The sequence below is a fragment of the Echiichthys vipera genome (genome assembly GCF_963691815.1).
Source record: "Echiichthys vipera genome assembly, chromosome: 20".
NCBI lineage: Eukaryota > Metazoa > Chordata > Actinopteri > Perciformes > Trachinidae > Echiichthys > Echiichthys vipera.
The window spans coordinates 8,841,734-8,859,493 of record NC_139845.1 but is presented as its reverse complement, the minus strand read 5'-3'; the positions used below and the strand labels follow the sequence as shown (position 1 = coordinate 8,859,493).

The window sequence follows — 17,760 nt, the reverse complement described above, 5'->3', positions numbered from 1 at the left end:
ACTTCACTTAAGGTGTCCGTATTAGGCCATCTAGTGTCGTGTATATGTTCCTTTTAAAAAGTGACAACCATATAATTAAATCATTTATATTTTTTTCTCCACCTCTGTCAGATTTTCACAGAATGATTGCTTTAAATCTTTGCCGAAACAAAGCAGAATACACAACGACAGACCTCCCCGGCGCCGTTCACAAAAGGACACACGAAAGGATTATTGAAATGCACGGGAGACTAAAATGATTTCCCCCACTTTAACACACTTCCCCACGTGTGAACCTAACTGCTAAAAAAAAAACGGGGGCTGGTGTGTTTTTTTTGCAGTGCGCGGAGAGAGGCACCGCTCTGCCGGCCAAGCTGAAGATGCCCTCCCCCTTTTCTCCATTTCTTGTTTGACACACGCCGTAGCTCCGCTCTAATAGCCTATCACAGTTTAAGACACTCACTTAACAGTCACATACACACACGGACAAAAAAAAAGAAAAAGAAAACACACTCCTCAGCTCCACCGGTGGGGGGGACACAGATACTGAACCAGATGAGATTTGTTCCCAAACGCGCACCGATGGCGGTGTGAGGCGTTTGGCTGAGAAGTACGAACGGCGCTGTGGATTTGGGAAACCTTTTTGTATTATTAGTATTATTATTATTGTGCATCTGCTGGATCCTGGTGGCGGGGAAGTAAACAAAGCTATGGATTACTCCGTCTGTTTACTTTTACTCCTGTCAACCATATCGTCTGTGTCGACCGGACAATTCCCAACAGAGCAGATGTGAGTACAGCAGCCTGTTGGAAAAAGTCTTGGATAATGCGCTGTGTGGCAGAAATTACAGTGTTTTACAGTGTGCAGTTTCCTTTTTCACATATAATACTTATTTTTAGACGTTTCTGCTGTAAAAGTGATATTAAAAATACCTCGCAGTTGGTGTAACACTATCCTTGAAGCTCCTCAGCAGAAAAGCGCGTACCGTCTTGCCAAGTGATGATGATTGCACATTGCTCCGGACACAACTTTGCCCTGTGAAACGTGATATTTACTGCTGCTGGTCGTTCGTTTGCCGGCGTGTAGGCAGCAGCGTGACATGTGTCATGCTGTCAACAGAATCACCTCAGGAAGGTATATACCTGAGGCCTGAATGTGGCTCAGGGATTCCCAAACTTTTCCTGTAGCATCTCCATACACGGATACATACTGTATAAGACCTTAGTTTGTCTGAGGGGTGTGAGAAGGCTTGTGTGGATAGTTGTGATGCATTTTACAGAACAGGACAATTGATGGTCTGTGTCATTGTTTCTTTTATGCAAAAATGAAAAACAAAAATAATAAAAAATAAATAAAAAAATGCTAGAACATTGACTGGTTAAAGCTAATGAAATTTGAAATGTAAATATCTGGTATTTTTATTTGTCTTCAATGATATGATGATGTTTTTGACTGTCAGTCAGACAAAACTAGCAATATGACAAGGTCTCCTTAGACTCTGGGGACATTTTCATTATTTTCTGATATTTTATAGACCAATTGATTCATTGACTAATGAGATAATTGGGAGGATTAACAATCTTGAAAATAATCTGTCCTTAAATTAAAAAAAAATACTGGGCTTAAACTGGTATTATTTATTATTTATTTATTTTGTGGACCATGCAGGTAACTCATGACACTTGTGGCTAGACGTCACTTGAGAAATGAGTGTTTTTAAAAGATTCCCATGCAGAACAAACCTTCTGTTTTCTTGGTAATTGTGCACCTATTTACATTAATCTGTGTGCACTGACTATACAACTTGGACACGAATAATTTTTATTCCACCTCCCTATGGACGTACAGTATATACTGTCCAACATGCAGGCTAGTTGCTCAGCTTTGCTGAATTATTTATTTCCCCTTTATTTTTGCCTCTGTTATGAGCTGAAAACACTAATCTCTCTAGTTCAAGTATCACTCTCTCCGACTAAATCTGATTCCTAACCTCTCTCTCTATATTTATAAAGTGCAACAGGAATATATCTAACAGATGATATGTCCACAGTTCCTAAATTAAACAAACATGTAGGTGTATGTGAGCCGGTTTCAGATACCACGCTGCACCTCACACTTAATCAACAGGTTTAAGATATTCAAGATTGCTCTTCTTATGGAGGCTGGACTACAGTGTTTGGTTTGGAATGCAGCCCCAGTACAGTCCCTTTAGAGAGGTTATTATGAGCCATGATGGCACTCAGCCTAATGGGCGAGAACAATGATGTCAGACTAGCAGAGCGGCCTGCCCACTCCCTATATTTCATGGGCACTAAGTGGATTGATCTGTGGGATGCGTACATGATATTCACACAGGCTTGGTGAGCTGCAGACCCACTTTCACTGACACAGTCGACTTCTCTAAATGGAACTGGCAATCCGTGCAGGAAAAACAATATTAAAATTCAAAACAAGATTGGCAGGAGCTTTTTTCGTTTGAATTAGGAAAACTTCATTAGGAAGAAAAGATGATGCCAGGATCAGACTTGAAAACCCTGTCATCTTGCAGAGTGTGTATTTTGACATCTGCTTCTTGGCCCATCAGTTATTATGAATATTTATTGCTGTGGAGGAAAGGTTCAACCCAAAAAAAAAATTCTGAAAAAAAAAAATCCTCCCGTTCTCACTGTGTCCCTATGGTTCACTTGGTGTACTCTTGTGGTGATGGTGATTTTGAGTGACAAGCTTCACGTTGACTCCTCAAGGTGAAAGTCCCAGAGAGAAGCAGAGCCACTAGAAAGGGCAAGGATGGAGAGACCGACCCATTTTGTTCTCCTCCAGGAAATTCAGAAATGTGGATAAGCAAGGTCTTAAGTAGCTCAGTGTATTGCGACTAAAACCTGACAGTATGTGTATAATGGCGTTCCTGTGTTCTTTCTCTCTTTCCCACCTCCCTGTCTGGAAATGTGACTGTATCTCTGGGCTCCAACTCTAACCTCACGTGCCAGCATCTGTCTGCTTCAGACCCCCCCCCCCCTCTATTTTTCAGCCCTCCCTCCATCCCTTCTCACTATCTTCCTCATCGCCCTCCCTCTCTGTCCTCTTCATCCCCTGTCCATCTTCTTTTACATCCGGCTCGCTATGTATCTCTCTTTCTCCCTCTTCTTTGCCCGAAGGCAGATTATAAACATCATCGAATCTGAAATGCAAAGTCTGATGTCATAGACTTGCGCCACAGAGATCTCGGTGCCAGCTCGAACAGAGTGAGATCAGGAGAGATAAAAAGAAAAGATAATAGGCGGAGAGGAAAGGAGACGATAAGGAAATCCAGACGACTTGGCCTTTTTGACCCTATATGTCTGTTGTATATGGACATTTTGCTGTATCAATTCTGCATGCGCACTGTTTACTTTTACCACCCTCAAAGCCAAAAGAAGAAGACATTTCCAAATCTTTGTGTCAGCCCATGTGCCAACGCATTGTCCTAAATTCAACCATCTAATCCAAGACTTCATCATATGCTTCTTTCTGGCGTTGGCCTTGGTCACTGATGGATATACTTTGTCTTCATCCTCCCTTTTTTCACAGTTTTTGTCGCCCTCTGCTCCATTTCTCCCACACTGACTTTTTTTTTTCTCAAAGGCTAACTAGATTTCATGCTCAACCAGCTAAAGAACCATGCTTCTCGTGTTCTCCTCGTCTCTGGCGATCAGTGGGCATAATGTGAGGAGGCACTCTATCTGAACAGAGAGCAGCATGGGCAGTTTTGAGCAGGGAGAGTGTAAAGATATTTGTTTCTTGAGGTATGAAATTTAAACAAAGTCCAAAGGTCAATTACTTTTTTGTTTTATTTCTTAAAGGTCCTATATCATGCTTATTTTCAGGTTCATACTTGTATTTTGGGTTTCTGCTAGAGCATGTTTACATGCTTTCATGTTAAAAAAACACATTATTTTCATACTGTCTGTCTAAATATACTTGTATTCACCCTCTGTCTTTAAGCTCCTGAAAAAATCTCCATACAGAGATTTGTACAGCGTGTTCTCAAAGCTTTCTTTGAGAATTTTATGAATCGGGTATTATTTCCTTGATGGTAGTTTAATTTTCTGCCTTACTTTTGTCTGAAATGATGTCTTCGTCTCAGTCTTGACACTTGTTACATCCCAGTAGCCCTCACGCTGACGGTGGCCTGTAATAAATATGTCTCAGTTCCCACTTGAGGCCGCCCATATGTATCTTATTTCATGGCTTAACTTCCTCTGGAACCCAGATGCTTAGATGCACTGCTACTGAACAGCCCAGTCATTAAATGTGATATGTTGCAACAGTAAAACCTTTATAGAAATAATGGGGGTGAAAAAGATAATCATGACTTTAATCTGCAATGCTGTGAAGAGACAAATACTCTTAATTTAAAACTTGGCTCGCAGCAAAGGAAACTCGCTAATGCATTGTGGTGCTCGAAGAAATGAATGTGCCTATAACCCTGGAAAATCATACTGGCTACAGCCACAGTGTCCAGCATGTTGGTCTTTTATTCTCTTTTTTTTTTTTTTTTTTACAAATTGAGCTTCAGGCCTTGTGTCTTGATTGAATCACAGAGACTTGATCTTGTTTCCTGCTTTGGGAGAGGTGAAGAGATTTGAAATGTCTCACTTGATAAATTCAATTTTCCTTTACCTTTGACTCCAGTGTCAAATCGAAACTTGGATTTCTGACTCTGATATTAGGAGGAGGTTTGAAGTTGATGAATCAAATGTAACGATCAGATTGAACTGCTCATGCTCGTATAGGGTTTTCTTGGCTGTGATTTGCACCTCAGCCACGAGAGAGTTGGTGCCTGCAGGTATATTTTAGGAGGCATGCTACTGCCTTGAGTCAAGCAGCTGGTGGGCTATATCTGTCACACACACACACACACACACACACACACACACACACACACACACACACACACTTGCAAGCTTGCAAGATTTGTGCCCGTGCTCTCTACTCTCACTTTTTCACCTTTTCACACAGGTTTTCTTTTGCCTTTGTCTCAATTTTTTTCAGCTTTCTCTCACTCATTTTCCCTCTTTCTCTTCCTCATCCATTTCCCTTTACCCCTTCTCAACCCAGGCTATATTTAGGTAGGCCTCTTTCTTTGGGGAAGAGATGTTGAATGTCCCCACTCAGACGTTGGTAAAGAAACCAGAGAGAGGAGTTTAGAGTGGCACAGAGTTTCCCAAAAATCTCCCCCTACTACTACATTGATATGTTGTGGACCCCTTGTTTATGTGTGTCCTTTGAGTGTTGCTTTAGTACTTTAGTTTAAGTTTCCCATGTTTTAAAAAAAAAAATCATGTCCCCCCCTGCCATGTCTGTGTAAATAAAATTTGGTAGTATCAAAGCAACCCTGGTTTCCTTGTGACTTCCCTACAATACTTTTGCCACATGGAATTCCCAAGAATTTTCCATTGCAGCGTTGCCCAGGCAACCTTTTGAAATGGCTAACAGCTGTTTGGTTTGGTGCCCTATCCCGTAGGAAGCACATCTGTATAATGTACTATAAAGCATGGGGAGTGTAGTTTTAAGGCTGTGATGTAAAGTGACTATTTTGCAGTGCTGCAAGCCTTAGCAGAACGTTCTGTTCATAATGAGAGGCAGATTACCATATGCAATGGAGTTCAGTTCAATACTTTCCTCCTTTTTTAACAAACCCTGGGTTCACTAACTACGTTGTTGTCGCTTTGTTTTATGTGTAGGGACTGGTATGCTACTGCAAAGGCTTGGTGCTATTTTGAGCAATATTAGCGCCTAAAAAAAGCAGTTTTGAATGGTTTCACACTCCGACCGGAGATACTCAATGTTAGCCATGTGTGGCTGCTAGCAGATTTCTTTGTTAATAGGTGATCAACGAAAAAACTGTCTCGATGGCTTATTTGATGTCTATTCATGCCGAAAAATACCATGGAACGCAAATACGTCGGAATTACACTTCAAAGTAAAAACAACTTATACACTACAAGAAAAATAAAAGCATTTAAAATATAGCATTGTGAAAAATATGCAATTTTACTTGACCACACAAGCTTCTTCTACTAACTATTCATCTTAAGAAAGATATTATCCCCAAGGTGTAATAAAATAATTGTTTGATATATGCTTATTCACTTCTTCGTTAGATGAGAAGATTGATACTGTAGCACTGATACCAGAGGTTAGCTTTTTCCTGCTGTTTCCAGTCTTTGTGCTAAGCTAAGCAAACCTTCTCCTGGCTGCAACTGCATCTTGAGAAATAAGGGAGGTATTGATCCTTTTGTTTGATGTATTGATCTTTGCTCAGCAAGAAACAGAACTAAAACTATTCAACATAAACATCCCACATTGTATAATATCCGATTTGTATTGTTTTCTGTGAATCATAGAAAAGGTCTAAGTGCTTTATGAAAACCGAAAATTACACACAGCCCATATGTAGAAACTAGGCCTTTACATAAGCAGACTTTGTTACAGTTGTGATGTCACAACTACACCAAAAACTGACCAATAAGAGCAGACTGGGCTTTTTCAGGAGAGGTCTTATTGAGGAGAGTAACCCTACTTTACGTAAAAGGCCACGCCCCTTCGCTGGTGAAAACAAAGGAGAAGACCTTGTTCTATAGGCGCTAATACAAAAAACAGGAGAGAGTACTCAGTTTAGAAAATTAAATCTGATAACATTTGAAGAAATACAAGTAATATTTCCATATTTATTGATGGAATGATGGCAGAAAGATGACAGAATGATGTCAAAAGATTGCAAATGAGTGTGTGTGTGTGTGTGTGTGTGTGTGTGTGTGTAAGAGAGAGAAAGACTACATTTCCATCCTCATTTAACCTTAGGTGGACAAAGGGATGGCTGTTTGTTTTGTCTCCCATAGCCTACTAAAACGACAGTATATTAATGACAGAGAAGGGAATCGTTGTCATAGGCCTGCCTTACCTGGTGATTCAGTGAGGTAGGAATAAATGTCTGGGTATGTCACCTCTGGCCACTGAGTGGGCTCCTTTACCCACTTCTCCTCCGGTAAGCTGTATGGACAAACATTCCCGATCTCTTTCATTTTTTATATATAACAATCATCGCTCGGCAACGACGTAATATAGCTGTCTGCCTGACTAACGTTAGCCATTGCAGGAGGTTTCCAGGCCAGTTCACGTAAAATAGGTGAAATCAGGACAGATTACGGTGGCATTTGTATTTACCGCCAGCCTCATGTGTTACTCTCGTTCATAGAGACAGACGCTAAATCAGAGCATAACAGACAGAGAGTGAATACAGGTATATTCATACAGAGAAAAATAATGTGTTTTTTAACATTAAATGTGCTCTAGTAGAAACGCAAAATACAAGTATGATCCTGAAAATTAGCATAAGAGGGCCACTTTAAAAATAAGCAAACTCATCCTAATCACACTAGAGGCGTTAAGTGCTTACCATATCTCTGGTGAGACATCACAATCCCATCTGATGTGTAATACTTTGAACGAGACGCAGAGAAAAGTGGACCCATGATGGCTTCTCTTGAGACCCATAATGGAGTTGTATTGGTACATAAGAGCTGTTAATGCCAGACTACACACTACTACGCTACGCTGGACAGGCTGTATAGTCATCAGGGAGACTCAGTACATCACTGATATTAGTCTGCTTGTGTAGGCGTCTAGATTGACGTTAATTGGACATTTTGGCCAGGATGGGCTCTCTGATCTCTCTATTTCTACACATACTCCGAGAATCGCGCCTGTAGTGAGGCAAAGGGGTAGGGTAAATGTATGGATGGATGGATAGAGAGTTTGCTCAGAAAGTGTGAAGGTGACAGTGATGCGGAGGTTTAGTCATTTGGACAGCGTTCAAAATGACATGTAGCAGAGAGAAAGACAGCTGGAGGGGCGAGGATGAGCAAGAGGAGGAAAAAATAGTTAAAGGAGCTGTACTCAACATTCAGAGCATTAATATAGCAGCAAACAAATATTTGTTATGGGAAGATATAGTGGATGAATGGCGTCCTGAACAGAAAATGAGGTCACCCTCCCTCTGTGTCCATGTTAGCGCATGTGGTCGTGAAAAAAACGGTATTTCATGTGTTGGTCTGTGGGAGCCGTTTTGAGGCAATCCCAGCCCATGTTTTTTAAAGTATATATCGCTATAGTAGAAGAGCTCCCTATAGTAGAACAAGCTTTTATGATTTTCTATAAGTTGGAAGACTTAGGGATTGAGAAGACCGTATGTATTTAAATCATATTAGTGTGAGGATATTGTGCAAATAAAATCCCTAATTCTGTGTTGACTGCCGTACTGACTTGAACCATATACATACACACAGGTGGTATAATATTAATTAGTCACTGTTTTCATTCTTTAGTACTGTGCTGGAATCTTACCAGCAGGTGCGATTGCTCTGCAGCGGGTAGAAACACTTGCAGGTGTCACAACAAGTCTTTTCCCTCTGATTTTAATGTGTCCAGACACCTGCTGGGAGAGGTGATACAGTGGGAGCTGTTAGTTCTGTCAGGACATTTATGCCTTTTGACATGGAGGGTGTGGACGAGGCAGAGTCGGCGCTAGGGGGACGGAGAGTCACTCCCAGCTAGCCGTGGTCCAGAGTGTGAGGTCAAACGTGGGCAAGGGTAGAAACAGAGTCTGACCCCCGGCCCTTTGTGGCAGTCTCATGTTGCCAGTGGACAGACTGTAGATAACCAAATGGCCTGGTCTGACTTTGTCTAAAGACATTTCTTGGAATGGAAATATTTGTGAATGAGTACATGAATTAATGGATGTCTTTTTTTTGTTGCTAAAACACAAAACATGTAATATACGGATATAAACCAAAAAGCATCCACATGAATACAACAAAAACATGGCTTAAATCGTACCTCTTAAAGTTTTTTTCTGTTTTTGTCAACTTCGCCTTTTAATGGAAGGCTGTTTAACAGTTTGGCACCAGTATGAAAAAGGCTGCATTATTTTAAGCTGAAGGGGGTAACTTTCTGTGAAAAAATGTTATTTTTTTCATATTTGCTGAAACTGTCACTGTATCCTGACAGCACAATGAGACAGACGATCTGTGAAGAAGGCATGTCGCTCTACTGCTCTCTGTCTGCTCCTAATGGCATCTGCTAGATTCACCTGCACCTGACAGACAAACAATCAGAGCAGAGGAGTCTCTGACACAATGTCAATGAGTGCTCATGAGCTCAGATCAAACTGTGAACAAACTAGGCAGTGCTGATCAATTATAAATCAAGGTTATGTTACTGTATTGCCTGTTTTATGTTTTCAGAAACACATTTTAGTGTACTGTTTATCTGTAGAATGAGAACATTGGTCAGGGTACACTAAAATCTCCACAACAGGTAGAAATGAATTGCTTTGTTTCATTGTGCTGTCAAGATATAGTGACGGTTTCAGAAAATATGCAAAAGACATATTTTTCATAGAAAGTTACCAACTTCAGTTTTAATGACTTACTTAATCATTTTCCCTTTCTTGTCTTTGCTCTCCTCTGCAGCGAGTTTTTCCAGGTTCTGGGTTACTAATTTGGTCTTCATTGTGCCAGCTGCCGTGATGGAAAAAAACAATCCTGTTATAAAACATTATGTTTTTAAAAAGTGTAATTTATGTCAATGATTACTGGTAATAATGTGAGTTTTTTTAAGCAAAACATTCATGCTAATCCCATGGCTTTATGAACATTTTAATAAATATACAGAGACTAGAGCATAGATGTATTGTATGACCTGGATATCGGACCCCAAGATGGGGTCTATTCAGTTCAGTGAGAATTGCTTGCATGGCGCATACACAAAAAAATGTTTCTAGTCTTCTGGGTTTACTTTCAGGATATGCTGCCCACTGAATATGTGCAGTAGTGTTTCTCCCGCTGGCCCAGTCTGCCAGTTACCGCTTATCCTTGGGCACATAATAATAATAATAGGTCATAATCAACCTTGTTTTCAGTTCATGGAGTTTTACAGACCTTTTGTTTTACAATGATGGTGTAGGGGGGAAATGCTCTTTGGGCCACAGTGGGATTTATTTGTTGCAATACAATTCCAGTGGCCAAAAAAATTGGCTGCGAGGCAGAGTGGCGGCTCCCTACACAGTTCTTATAATGCATTCATGGATGAGAGAGAAGAGGTCCTGTTGATTTTTCGGTATCAGGGTCTTCGCTGTCAAACGCAGACAGTGGTAGTGTTGAAGGATATACATATATATGCCGATTGTTATAGTGGTTAAAGAGTAGTGGTTACAAGTATCACATAAGGTGTTATACATTTATACTCTGTGTTCATTGTAATTTTCATGTATTATGCAGACAGTAGGTGCTTGTTTCTCACCCTTGAAACCACTGTGAGAGTGTGTGCAGAGGAGAGATAAAAAAAGGAGTTTGTGTAGCAGTCAATAGATAGGGCAACTACAAGCGGAAGAGCACTGAGGCCTTCAAGGAAACTGTCTGTGGGTGTGTGATATTTTCTTATACCTATAAAGGAGAAGTGTACTCTGTATCAGCAGATCTCACGGGGCTTGCAGCCTGAACAGATGTGATTCTCTGTGGTGACATCTCCAAAGATCTTTGCATTAATGAATATCTGAAGCTTGTTTGTATGTGTCCAAACTGATCACTTCTCCTTAACAGATCCATGGAGGCTGGTTCACTGCCCCAACAGTAGCTAAGTTGCTACAGTCATTAACATCTGTTCAGTCGACTGTGTGGCGATGAGATTCATGCAAATTAACGCAGGGGAAAAAATTGCTATGAGGCCTTTTTGAACATACACTTCACATGTCATCCTGCCATTCACAGCTCAATACCTAAAATGTTTGGGTTCCTGTTATAGTGGTTAATTGAGAAAGCAAAGCTGAACAAAACAAGTCAATAGGAAACTTGTCTTTGGCCATAAGTTCTCCTGGTAAATCATTCCCATTGGAATCCGCTTCCTGTAAACCTCACCTGCTCCATCAGTGCATGATTGCTCACCAGCACCCCCCTATCATTTTGTAATGATCTCATACAATGCCTAGTCGTCTCTTCCACAGCTGTAACACACCCTAACATAAGTGCTTGATAGAGCGCACCAAATACTGTTGTCAAGGCTTCACTTAAACACAGCTCTTCAGAGAGGCAGGGGGCCGCAGTAAAAGGCTCCGACTGACTTGCTAAGAGGAAAATGGTAGAAGAGGGGCAGAAATATCAATAACGTCTTGCCATAGAAGATAATGAAGCCGCGAGACATTTACAAAGCCTGCAATTACGGTGTTATTGACCTCAATAAAGGAGAAGATAGCATCACTTGTCTCCTTTGTGCTCCGTGGTGATGCATGTGAGAGGAGGGAGAGGAGAGCAGGACAAAGGAAAGACATTTCTAGCTTTATGAGTTTGTTTAGAGAGGAAATGGGATGTGTTAGATAGCAAATGAGGCTGTTACGGTAATTATGTGTATGTATGAGAAGAAGAGATGGAAAGAAGTAAGAGAAATAATTTACACAAGGAGGATAAAGGAGTGAGGATGGAGAGAAAAGCATAAAGAAAAAGAGGCATAAAGTGACTGTCTTCGTGCTGCTTATTAGATGCCTTACTTTAGTCAGAGCTCTTATTAGTTATCCCTGAGTGGCTCAATTACTGTACATCAGAGCTGCCTTCCTCAAACATCCTCATCTTTTTTTTCTTTTTTTTCTTTGCATCCCCTCTGCTTCCTGTAATGGTGTCAGCCTTGTCTCTCTCTAGGAACAGATTAGAAGGCCAAATTACTACTATCAGAGGAGGATTTACATTTTCAAGCTGTCTCCCAGTTCTTGAAGCCATGATTCCACAACATGATGAGACAAAGAGGAAAGAAAAATAAAGCAAATTTTCTGTTTCCTCTCTTTCCTGTCAGATGCTTCCTCCACGGCAGTTTCTATGGTATTAAGAGATCAAATATGGCTCTGAAGACTGGGTTCTGAGTATCAAGACGTGAGGATGTTTACAAGACGAGAGGGCGCTGGAGTGGAAACTCCGAGATTGGATATTGAGCCCTGGTTTCTCGCGGCTGCTCACACACAGGCGTGTGGGGCTTTGGAGCCGGCGCGAGGCTGACTTCTGTGTTTCAGCCAGGCTGGTGTAGCGCCCAAGTTTCTGGATCAATTTTCACTCAGCTCTGGTTGTTTACACGGTGTTGTGTTTATCCATAGGTAAAAGATGGAAAATAAACAGAGTTGTCATAAAGCTATACAAATAATATGGGCTCACTTGAAAGCCTGTGCTGCTGAATGACAATGTAAGGTCGTTGTGGAGGGGGAAAAAACTGATGTGCTTCTTTCTAGATGAACCTTTCTCTTCCCCTGTTGATCAAAGATATGGCATGCTCGCTGCCATATAGACTATTAATACCAGGAGTTTCAGTTGAGATGAGAGGACATGAAGCATCAACAACCTGCTAACCAGCGAGACATAGACGTGTTTTATGACAAACTGTTCCAATACTCTGACAGCACAAAGCATAAGAATACAGTCTACAGGGTATTTATTTCAAGTTCCTTTTGCTGCTTTATTTCTAGAAAGAACCGAAAGAACATAGAAATGAGTTTGGTTTGAAAGTTAAAGACAGGACTGTGTAGAAAAAAAGCTTGACTGTAAAATCTTCCCAATCTTCTCTCCGTGAACTCCATCTGGGAACTAACTTTTTCAAGTTGGATTACAAATGCCTGCCATCCCCTTGTTCCTGTGACCCTTTTATCTAAACCTTGAATGGAGGTAAAAGTAGAAATAAAGTATTAGTCAAGGACATTTTGAGGTGAGCTTACTGTCTGTCTAAAGAATTATTTCGGTTTATCACAACTTTTGTCTTGTTTTTGTCATTTCTATCAGTGATAACCTCCTCACCTAAGTAATTAACTGTACAAATATGAAATTTACAGTAAGTGGCCAGTTGGGCAAAAATATGAGCAACCTGAGGATCTGACAGTGAACAAGCCTACAGTTTAGCTGGTTTAGGAAGTCAGTCTGTTGACTGTGATAGATGTTCATGACAGACATGACAGGTAATCTGCAGAACCCGTCTCACAACAAGATGATCGAACAAGTAATATGATCTTCCTCAGATGGAGTATGCCCAGTTGTCATGGGAGGTGTCGTAGGTGATTAAAGTTCTGTGTACTTTAAGGACTTCTTGGGCATGTTGGCTAAAAAGGTTGAGTCTGAGCTCGATCTTGTTATCATTGTGTGTTTGCTTTGTTTTCTTTTCCAAAATAGTAATAAAAATGTGTGTTTTGTCGTTGATTTGTTGCAATACTGTCTCTTGCCCAGCTTTTTTATGGATGGAATAGTCACTCATGATGGCCAAAATAGGTGGAGCAGCATTTCCTGTATTTAACTTGAAATTATTGCCTAACCATTAATGATCTAAATGGTTTCCTGATAAATAGGACCCGGGAGACTTTGATATTTATAGTTTTTAGCATTTTCACTTCCTGAGCCGATCTTCCTAAATGTATTAACCCCAACAGCTGCACAACAGTCCAGAGGCTGTTGTTTGGAAGTGTAGAAACAGAGTGGGGAGAGGGGATCACCTCACCGTAGTGCTTTAATGCTGAGTCATGCTCTCTAGTCTGGAATTGCGTCCACTTCCTTGTGTTCACTCCTCGAATTGGACAGTCTGCTCCTAACTGGCAGAGCGAGGCTTTTTTCTTCTTCTAATGGTGAGTCATGGTAGTTTTTACAAGTTTAGATCTCAGTTGTTGTTCCTGGAATTTGCTGGAGCCACTGTCCCGGTATGTGTGTTGTGTGTGTGTGTGTAGGCACTGGTCCATCACTCTGAATGGTGGGTTGTATAACACACTTTCACAAATGGGTCACACCCACTTCATTACATTAAGAGCTGCACCTGTCCTGGTGATCTTTGACCCTGGGAACCCCCCCCCCCCCCCCCCACCTGCCCTCTGAAAGACCCATTGCTCCAGTTACATACTGACAGTGACACACAGGTACTACAAGGGCTACTTCTTTAAATTAAGACACATGCTCACAAGTCTAGTCGAGGAATTAGCTGATTTATGAGCAAAAAAGTCTCAAATACTTTTAGACATGCAGACTATACTTTTACCTTGTTTTTCTGAATGGTCTACTGATATGTGGTGTGGCACTATCTGCGGCAATAACGACACCGCTCACCGGCACCTCATCTAATTTCACACCATTTAACTCACTGGCACATATTGGCTTGTGACTGAGGACATGGAAAGAACTTGATGAAATTTTAATGTCATCTTTCCAGCATCTGTTTGTCTAAACTCCAACCAAGTGGGTCTTTCAAACTCTCTAAAGTCAGTGAACCCGCGATGATCTGTACTGCGTGCACCTGGAGTCCTATTTCACTATTGTGTGCGTGCGTGCGTGTGTGTGCGTGTGTGTGCGTGTGTGTAATTTTCTGTTTAATATCACATAGTGTAAGTTTCTACCAGGCTGAATGACTTGCATGTATTTTAAGCCCATACCTGTTTTTCTGGAGGATGTTTGTTTTACACACATTTGGCAGAATGACCTAGCTCACCTTAAATAACTTTTTATTAAATGGTGTATAATCCTGAGAGAGCCACTTGGCCAGAACTCTCACAGTGGAGTTTGCAGTACTAAATGTCTCTTCTTTTCTTTTGTAATCTTAAAATGCGCTCTAAATACTAACAATTCCGGGGTACGTAGATCTCCCCCTTTTCTAGTAGGAGGTTCCATTTTGACAGGAATTCCAGTGCACTTTGCCTAGTTGGAGGTCTGAAACTTCGGTCATCCCATGGCACTGGAACACAGCATTTCTCTTTCACTGCGTGTGAGAAGAAGGGAGCTTCAGAGCTCAGGCAGGGGAAAGAGGGTGAGGCTTTGGAGAGAAGCACTTGTGAGACATGCAAGAAATGTAAGAATTGCTTTAAGTTGCCAATTTCTCGGCAAGTCTAAAAAGTGACCAACGGAGTGGGAGACTAAAAGTTCAGAGGCCCATCATTTTGTGTTTTTGTGCCAGCAAATTATTAAGGAAGACATGTTATTGCTAAACATATTTTTCGACTTAAGCAGTACAATGTGTGTGTACTATAAAAGTGTGTGTACACTGGACCTATGTACCCTTTCATAGTTATACAGGGTATAAAGTTGTGACATCAGATGTTGTAGTAAGCTGCTCTACATTGCGTTTTTACAGACTGTCAGGTGAGCAAGTAAATGAATGAGAATAAAAGAAGGGGTCTGGCCTGTCAGAAAAAACAGTCTGCTCCATAAGTGGGTGATAGATCACACTTGGCTGAGTTTTATATGGCTCCTCTCATTTCCAGCCCTGCAGCATGCAACCTCTGTATAGCTGAGTGGCTCCACATGGCTCACCAGCAATTTTGGTGGCTTCCTTCCTTTCCTTTCATTGTCTCCCATCTCTCCAATTTCCCCAAGGAAAGGGAGAGAGAGCGTGTAAGGGGGGCACTGAAGGAGCTGAGCTCGGGCGGGAATAATGATGCTATCTCATTTTGCCATGTCCTTCACAAAGTTTCCCTCTTCTTATTAAATGATTTCCTACTTTTTTCACCACCTTTTTTTAAAAATATAAATAAAAGACCATTTTACTGAGCCTGCTTCTATCAATAAAGAAACATACAGTGAGTAAATTCTTTCTTCACTCAAGAGAAAGTCTCATATCCTGATGTTGCGGTCAATGTTTGTCCTTCTAGGAATAAGGTTATTTGGGAAAGTGGCTAATCAGAACAATGCTTTGCTTTTCAGTCTTTACCCAAGATCAGAGAGATTCTGACTTCTAGCAGTTTTATAATATTACACGCTGATGTAGAAACCTCCAAGCTGTTGTAGTCAAGTAAGGGAACTTTTTATCGCAGCAGCTGAAGTTAGGCACTTTCCCTAGATTGGGATTGTTCTCTCCTCATCAGGCTTCTGCAAAGAAACTCTGCAAACACAGTATTATTGTCAGCTACAGTCAGGACCGGCCCTGTATATCTCTGCGTTTGAGGGCCCTATCCTCACAGTGGATAGACATTTCAGTATTCAATGAACCAGCTACCATATGCAATTCTCACCCTCATGCATTTTATTTGTAGCTGACTGACTGCGCTTGGACATTTTTTTTTACATCTACTTGGTTTTGTTTAAATTCTTGGTGTGAAAATGTCTAAATTGCATTAACTGTGTTTGCCTACTCGGCAGCTCCAAACCTGCAGTATCTGCACATCAACTCTTAATGTAGCAGAAACATACAAGATTCTAGTTTGATTTCAGGTTTAATTTTTTACAGTATTGTCTGCACAAGGATGGGATCAACTGGGTGAAGTGGAGCAGATTTCCCAGTATTCATCAGTTGATACCGTTGGAGCTGTGGGGGGACAATCGGAACATTTTTAGCCACTTGTCTAAATAATATTTATTTTTCCAACAGAGATAAAGACGTGGCAAAAAAAAAGGAAACTTAAGTATCAGGGAAACCAACAATAGGAGACAAATATGTGCCAAGAGCCAACTTGGATCAGTAGATCTGATGAGAATATGCTGTAGCACGCACAAAAAAGGTCATAAATATGTCATTTAATTAATTAATTATTAATGTATTGAGGCATTGAACATCTTTTCATTGATGGAACATAACCATACACCCACACGCCTTCACCAATTTCACATCAGACACCTGTTGTAATGGCCCACCCTTTTTGCTTCAGGTCAACTGGGCTTATTTGAGAAAGTCACGTGCATAACAACCCTGATGCACACCTGCTCGCAATGGCCAATGGACCATAACTCAACCCTAAAGTCAGCTCCATGAACACATACAGTAATCAGCAGGCATAATGACTAAAACAAACATTTGTAGGATTATATCCTCTTTTTTTCCAACATATCTGCCATATGTGTGGATGCATGTACAAGTGACGGGTGGGTTAAAAGAGGCTAAGCAATGTGCTGACAGTATGCACATCCTATATCTGTCCTCAGCCACTTGCAGCTGTCTCTCAGAAGGCTAAATATACTATGTGGCAGCTATGCTACACGTTTCCAGCGTGAGCTAACCCTGCTCACATTACACTGTATTTTTTAAATAAGATAACATAGACAGGGTTCATATGTCAAAGGCCCCTCAGCAGTGTGGAAGGTTAAGAGGTTAATTCACACTGTGGGGGGAAAAAGGTAATTTTCTTTATGGGTTTCATGTATTTTTAATCGGCTGTCGTAAAGGAGGCGCGGGAGGGTGTGACGGTGTACTTACAGTGTACTGTAAGGATTAGATTGACTTTTCTTGAAATACGCTTCAATTTAAGTGACAGGTGCATGCCATCACAGGAGACTGTAGGTTTCACTTGGCCCACCTCCGCTCCATTCAAGCTCCATCTCTTTGCCCATTTTCGGATTACTTATGTTATTTAGTAGTTAGTTATGTAACGCACTGGCTTCGGTTTCCTTTTGGCTCTTCAAAAACTATAGGTGACATCATGCAGACCGCTTTCATATTGTTTACAGTCTATGGCTGTAATGTAAAAACATCACATTTTGTTGTATTACCCTCTATAATGTCAATGTTACACTTTTATTTTTTTATGGCCTGAACAAACCAAAGATAACAAGTTAACTTTCCTTATTTCCTTTCAATATGTTTGTTGTGTCACCGAACACCAAGGCAAATTATTTGTATGTTAAATACTTGGTAATAAAACTCCATTCTTAATCTGATTTTAATTTCAGAGCTTTAGCAGTGGGGATGGGATTGATGAGATTGTATTGATACCAATGCCAGTATCGATTCTGCTTATCGGTCTGATCTTT

The 17,760-nt window shown here is 40.9% G+C and overlaps 1 protein-coding gene across 1 annotated transcript in view; it reads left to right on the top strand.

Annotated features, from left to right (window-relative positions):
* The first annotated feature begins 499 nt into the window (after positions 1-499).
* The window catches only part of LOC310962371 (voltage-dependent calcium channel subunit alpha-2/delta-1-like), a 92,284-nt gene continuing 75,023 nt past the window's right edge, over positions 500-17,760 (top strand). The window contains exon 1 of the mRNA XM_083934815.1: positions 500-769. Within this exon, the coding sequence (XP_083790941.1) occupies positions 690-769 (80 nt within the window). The 5' untranslated portion in view covers positions 500-689. The remainder of the gene's footprint in view (positions 770-17,760) is intronic.